Genomic DNA, 7,395 nt, shown 5'->3' with positions numbered 1-7,395 from the left:
TACTTCTTTAGAGCTGGGAGTGACCAAAGAAATCATCTAAACTTTGCTCCCTATTTTACTGTTGAGGAGAGTTGTTTCTGAATATCTCACAAGTTCAGATTCTTTTCAGGTCAGAGTCAAAGATGCATGTTGTAACCGTGGGGCCAGAGCAAGTGTCAGGGACTAAAGAGAGCAAGCAAGCTTTGCTGTGATATAATCGGGAGATGTACACCAGCACGGAGGGTCCAGCGCTCCAGGCAAAAGAGATCAGAGTATCATCCGTGTGCAGAGATGAGTCCTGGAAGAAAAGCAGAAAACTTATCTGCAGTAGGAGTTCCTGGCAGCTGGGGTGGCAGCTGGGGTGGCAGTGAGGAAAGCGGGACAGGAAAGTATTTTCTGAAATGTATTCTTAGGAAACATTTTCAGTTTTCTGTGCATAATTTAAATGATTGCTCATGGCTAGTCATGGTATTTTTATGTGCTAGGAAGTTAGGAATGAGTTGTGAAACAATGCCCATGAACTTTAACAAGAAAAAATTGGCAGGATCGTTCTTCTGTCCATTGTCTCAAAGATTTTGATGCCGTGGGGAGAGAGAGGACGGGCACCCTCAGCTTTGGATACCTAATGTTGTTCAGGGAACAAGAGAAGTAAATGGAAGAGCAGCCAGCTGGGTCTATCCAGTAAACAAAACGTCTCAGCCCCTGCTTTCCATAGGCCCCCAGGCCCCTCTCACCCACACACACTCAGGCACACACACGCAAGCCTGAGGAGCCTAGGCTTAGTGGGAAGAGCAGGGAGGGACACCTTCCCAGGAAGCCCTGCAGAAGCGGGGGTGGGGTGGGTTGTCTGTGCAGTGTCCAGGCCACCAGAGGCATACTGGGTGGTGCCTTTGGCATATGCTTCTGAGGACAATGTGCTGGGCAATCCTGACACCAAGAAGTCCATAGGGATGGAAGGGATGGGTCTATAAAGAACTTTTACTGACATGCAGATGTCACTAAATTGTTGATTAATTAGGATTGATTGCTTTGCTTTATAATTTAACTCCAAACTTTGATTTTATAGAGAAAAGCAAATAATTGACGAAGAAATAAAACACATAAGACAGCGCCATCGAAGAATTGTCAAGGAGCTTGATAGGTTTGTTTCTTGTTTGACTTTGTAGTGCGTAAAATCATTTTTAATTGAATGAATGTGTTCTGTAAAACCATGATGGGTTTATTCTGTAAAAATATATCAACTGGGATGTCTACAAAGGGCGTATTATTTTTAACAGTTCATTTGTAGTAACACTTTAGATTTTTTTTTATCCAAAATATCACCTACCCTTCTAATTTTATTGTTAAACATTATCATCATCTATTTTTAGTTCTCTAACCATTAGACTTAATCTCAAACTCTTTTAAAAATAAAACCATAACCATGCCCTTCTCTAGGAAGGATATAAACGAGAAAAACAAAGTTTTTAGCTCTTCTTTCCTAGGTTCTTCTGCCCCTTCTGCCCCTGCTGCTTCCCTGACACACAAACATTTGTCCCCAATGAAACAATGAAAATTGGATTCACTTTATTTATTTTATAAGTTAGAGCATAAAAAGGAAAACTATAAAGTATTGAGACTAACTCACTTCTTCCAACACATCCACATGCACGAGAATAAGTATCAGATGAGAGTAGCCCTTCAGACAGCCCCTTTGGGAACCGTGACTTTGTGCTAGTCATACTGTCCAACTAACTCAAAGTGAGTTTCCCAGTCACATGAGAAAATCCAATATATTATTGTAGAATCTTATCTTACCTTTAACCAAACACATCATCAGCTAACTTTGCCCTTTGGAACACCTTTTTGTGTTTTTAATTTATTATAAAGTCTGATTCCAGGTAACTCTTACAAAGTTCCAAAAAACCAAATCCACATTGGACAAGATCTCTCACCACTGAGAAGAAGCAGAAGACTGTAGTACGGTTCTTGGAGTAATGTCAAAGAAGCACTCACGTTTTATTCAATGGAACGTTGTTAAGAGAAAGTAAAGGGGAAACTACTATTGGATATTTAACCCCAAGTGCCTGTTAAGTGTATAGGCACAGCATATTAGCTCCTTTCTCTAATGATCAAAGAGATTCATGAAGGGGAAGGGCAATCAGAAAGAAGAGGATTAGATAGTGTTGATGGTGGCAAAACTTTGTGAATATACCAAAACCTTTAACTATATACTTGAAAAGGGTGAGTCTTATGGTATGTGAACTACATCTCAGTAAAACTTGTCTTTTATTTTTGAGAGGGGACAGTAATTTTAAAGAGGTGGAAACATACGTTGCTTTTAACAAAGTGAGATGAAATTGACTCCAAAGATAACATAGCACCCGAGGAGACTCTAAAAGGGTGTCATTGAAAAAGGGCACCAGAGATATTTGGGAGTATGTCTAACTAGAATTATGGATTGTAAGAGCCAGATTTGAGACATGCAGAGAAAGACAGACGTGAGACTAAGAGGGTAATAACTGAGAAGAAAACCCAGGTTGAGGAGATTAAGTTGGCAGAGGAAGAGAATGCAGGAGGGACTCTATTCAGTCAGAGTACTAGTGCAAGTCCTCTAGCTAGGTGGCCCTGCTGTGCCCTTAGGTTTACCCTAAACATTTAAGAAATCTAGAACATGCCTTGCTAGGGGTTTGCTTTGTTTCAGCAAAGTGTATCTTGAATTGACAAAAAATTATACTTCCTACCAGTTTCATAGAAAAATAATTTTAAGGTGTTTCACATGAGAATTCTAGTGAGATTAATAGCTTTATATGCTCCTTTCACTTTTTTTTTCCTCATCTATGTTTCTCTTACTAATGTTTCACCTTTGTCCCAGATTCCTACTTTTCCTTCCTGACCTACTCTGCTTCTCCCCTCATCCTAAGATTTCTGGAAGGCTTCCTACTGCCTCCTGAATTCAACCATTAGCCCCTTAATAAATATTTCTCAAATGAATTCTTGGTAACAGAAACCATGATAGATTCCTGGACCTCTACCCTTAGTGAACTTAGTCCAGTAAGCACCCTTGACCTTTTCCATTTCCCTCTTTTGCTTTCCCACATTCTTCCCTTGATAGTCTCTTACTCCTCCCTCCCCACCTTCACTCCTTAAATTCAAGCTGAAGCCTGGTGGAATCAGTTAAGGAAAGTAATGCTGCGTGGACCAGAAGGAAAGTCACATGGTGGTTGGAATTGAGAGCGGGGAATCAAGCACTTGGGTCCACATCATCTACTTTCTAGCTTCATGAATATGGAGCAAGAGGGATTACTTTACCTATCTGAACTCGTTTCCTCATTGATAAAATAGATAAAAGTAGTTCCTACATCATAAGATTATCAAAAGGGTAACTGAATTAATATATGTAAAGTGCTTAGCAAATGCATAGCACATAAAACTCTTGATAAATGTTGGCTGTTGGATAGTATAAAGATGATTAGTATGGTTACTGATTTTCTTTATTCCATAGACTCTACAAAAAGGCTACCAAGAAACCTTTAGAAGTTAAGAAGGATTTGGAGAAATTTCTACAGGGCCTGGTAAGTTTCCTTCCTGAAAATAACCAAGAATTCTCGATTTCCTCTTCTATAGACCTGACAATGTTTCATAAGCAATGTACAGTCACACTCAAGTTACAGAGGAAAAACAGAACACATTCCTGTTATTTAATCACTCACATGCACATGTAAGATACTCTCTGTTTCACATATTTAGTGACAATCTCATGCTGTTTTCATCATCCCTTGTTTCTGATGAGGGACAATTTATTCAACTAAAAATCTCTTGAATGCAGTATGAATTACAAAGTAATAGAAAATTATTGGTGTCTGAAATTGTATTTCATTTTCATTAATCATCCAACAAAGGCAAATTGGATGCCAACAGCTGTGTTAAATAAGTGGTCCCTGCCCTCAATTAACAGAAACCCAAGGCAGAATGTGATAAGGTTCTAAAAAGTAGTCACATGTGGGAAGAAAGAAAATGAGACTGCTCCATCTTTTTTGCTTTCCTTGACCCCTCCTCGTCTGCTCCTCTTTCCCTTCTGGGAGATTCTATTAAGTGTGAAGGGCCTTTTCCCTTCCAATGGATTAGAACATACAGAGACCAGTGTACAAGAAATCAGAAGATTGAACAATCTGAGGTCAGGATTTTCACATATCAGGTTTCCCCGAAAATCTAGAGCAGTCCCATTAGTGACCAGTGTAACGGATCAAAAATGGGTCAAATAATCAAAATTTTATTTGGGCCAATAAAATGATAGAAAATAAAGAAACTCTTGCATGTTTTATATTAAACAAATAGAACTATTCTTCACCCCCCCACACACACAAAAATCTTTCTCCCATTTTTCTTCATCTTGTCTTTCCTACTATTGACAGACATGGGCACAGAGAAGTATAAGAAAATAACAGTGTACATGTGCTGGCAAGGAGCAAGTGCCTCTGGAAAAGTAAATGGTGAATGGTCTGAGCAGTAGGGAAACTGCAGTACACTGAGGGCTGTGCCTCACCTCAGCTCTCATTCACTGTTGCCCTGCAGGAACATAGGCCAAAGTGTCATCAATCTTCCACCAGTAATCCAGGTTCTTTGTGAATCTCTTGATCTAAACCCCAAAGTTTTAAACATACAGTGGGTCAAATTACATTTGAAGACCGATGTGGCCTGTGGGCTGCCTGCTTGCAACCCTTCGACTAAATTCTGCCTGGATTTGGAGCTTTTTTTCCAGCCACTATAGCCAATGTTATTCTTTAGTACATCACCAAGCAAACCCTTCACTCCTACTGAGTCTTCTGAACATCCCATGTCTGCAAGTTCCACTCTATGCCATGTTTATCTGCAAAACATACTCCCTAGCTTTCCAATTCTACACATCCATTAGGGCAAAACTTCATTTTCTTCATAAAGCTTTTTTCCAGTGGTCCCAGCCCTATCCTTTCCAGACAAAATTTATATCATTCATAATTTCTAGATCACTTAGTGATGGCAGAGTTGAGACATAGTTCTTTTTTTCAAGTCAGAAATCAAAATGAGGCAAAATCACATTCAAGTAAACAATGTCCAAGAAAATCTGTGAATCCTTAACCATGTATTATTTTCATAGGGTCCTGAAGCTAAAATTGAGAGAGAACTTGTGGCATCACTATCAACATCATCATCATCATCATCAACAGAAGACTACAACTTTGAGGAAAAACATTTATCGAGAACAGAAATGAACTTTATTTAAGAATAATGCATACAATTCAATTATATCAGTTTAATTATAGTTACATTATAGTGGTGTGTTTAATTCAAGTCCAATCCATGTATTAACAGTTTGTTTCACCATTCATCTTTAAAATCTTCAAACCAATAAATTTTAGTAAATCATCCTTAAAAGATCTTTCCAAGCACAATCTTTGTTTTTACTGGTTTAAAAAAAAATGTTTTTAAAATGGAAAAATAATCATTGTGAAGTATAGAGAGATTTCAACCATTTCCTTAGAAATACATCTTGATAATAGCAAGCATTCATCATAATATAAAACAGAAAGAGGATTAATTTACTGTGGCATAGGAAGTCCTGCCAGTTCCTAAATGCCCTAAATAGTTTCTCTGAGTTATTTTACATTGTTTAGGCCTCAAGGAAAACCAAAGCCCCACCTCCAGGTTTAGTAACAAACAAACTCTGCTTCTCTGGCGCTAAGCTGCGATTGCTCCTCTGGTAGTAAGCCTCCTGCACGTTTGCTAGGAAGCTGGGCAACTTGTCAGCAGGTACTATTGATACCGTGCAGCCACCCCATCCTGCTCCAGTCAGTCGTGACCCAGGAGCGCCGAACTTCCTAACAAAGAGAGAGAAAAAATTACTATATATAAATGAAAATAGTGATTACTTTGATGCTTATAGAACACATGGCCAATCCAAGTTCTGAGGAGAGAATATGTTGGGAATTTGGGGGTACTGCCAAATGTTTTAGGACATTAATTAAGAAATGTTAGGACACTGAAAATTTTATACTGTTTCAGAAGGTAAAGTCCCTCACTTTGGATGTAAGAGATCTGGCAAAGCCCACTGTAGTCTTGATTTCATAAAGTAGACACCTGGCAAGATGTGTAGCAAGCCTAAAGGTAAAGTGGGAAAAGTGAGTAGAAAGAAGACAGGCAATGGGTGTGGTTAACGTTTTGAATCATAAGGCCACTAGCAAGGAAGGCAAAACAGAATCAAATGTGCACAGTCTTATTATTATATAAGTGGGACTTGTTTGTTTATTTCAATTATACTCTTAGGGCTTAGCTATTCAACATAAGACAATAAGACTCCAGGGGTTGGAGCCATAACTCCACTTGCCTAGCACACGTAAAGCCCTAGATTCAATTCCCAGTACTGAAAAACAAAAAAAAGAATCAGATCCTTAAAACTGATAGACATGTTCTACATAAATTTATCAACACAGAACTCATTATTTAACTCTAGATTGATTGGTTGGTTGGTTTAATCTCTAATGGAAAATTATACAAACTTTCCACAAAGAAAATGGTGCCCATTCATATCCATACCATCTTCCTGCCCTTCTAGTGCTGGTCTGACAACAGAACTAAGAATTTGCCATTAGATGAGATGTGTCTTATTAGGACAGAAATGACTAAACTACCACCCAGCTAAAGACATTTTTAATCTTTAGCCATGAACCAGGCACAGTTTCAAACCTAAAATTTGAAAAGTAAAATACCTTACACAAAGTGCAAGGATTACTCATCTTCAAAAGATGCAATTGATCTTGACAGTAAAAGTTAACATATACTTTCAATTTATTCTTTCTAATATAATTTACCCCAAATTAGTTACAGATTAAAAACTCTATAATTAGCACAATTCTGTCCCTTTTTTCCATCTAAATGAGCTATTTTACTTCCTGGAAAATATCAATAGATTACCCCACCTCTAGGACATCAGAATTACTGCACCAATAATTCATTTTCTCAATTGATTTATTTTCATCATGTTTCATTCATTAACATACACTTGTTGGATGAAAATAGATGTTTAAGGAAGAAAAATAATACTTAAAAAGAAAGATTAGTAATCTTTCCTGAAAACATCCAGCTTATGGTCCAATAATTTAACTGAGACCAGTCTCTGTCATCCAAACTGAAAGGTTTCTTTGACCCTGGAATTCTGGATTTTGAGTTCCTAGTCTAACAAAGGGCCCATTTGCAGTACGTTGATTAAAAAAAAAAAAAAAGTTATATACAGCCACATCAAAAACTTTCAATGAGGTGTCCCCGAACATCTTTAAAGACCTTAAAATGTGAGTGTTTTGGTCAACCATGGCAAGGTCTTTAGAGGACAACATGCCTTCTTGATTTTCTAACCCCAACTATGCCATTTTTGCTGAACTCAATTCATCAAGACTTTAATGG

General features: G+C 38.0%; 1 protein-coding gene across 4 annotated transcripts in view; it reads right to left on the bottom strand.

The window, feature by feature from the left end:
• Positions 1-5,284: 5,284 nt before the first annotated feature.
• The window catches only part of Galk2 (galactokinase 2), a 133,640-nt gene continuing 131,529 nt past the window's right edge, over positions 5,285-7,395 (bottom strand). For 3 of the 4 annotated variants that reach the window (XM_026391675.2, XM_026391667.2, XM_026391682.2), the window contains exon 10: positions 5,285-5,816. In XM_026391675.2, coding sequence (XP_026247460.1) covers positions 5,609-5,816 — 208 coding nt within the window. In that variant the 3' untranslated portion in view covers positions 5,285-5,608. The remainder of the gene's footprint in view (positions 5,817-7,395) is intronic. The other variant, XM_026391690.2, reaches the window with a different exon arrangement.

This window comes from Urocitellus parryii, chromosome 6 (assembly GCF_045843805.1).
Source record: "Urocitellus parryii isolate mUroPar1 chromosome 6, mUroPar1.hap1, whole genome shotgun sequence".
Taxonomy (NCBI): domain Eukaryota; kingdom Metazoa; phylum Chordata; class Mammalia; order Rodentia; family Sciuridae; genus Urocitellus; species Urocitellus parryii.
Note: the sequence above shows the minus strand (reverse complement) of the source record. Positions and strands in the feature narration are given on the sequence as shown.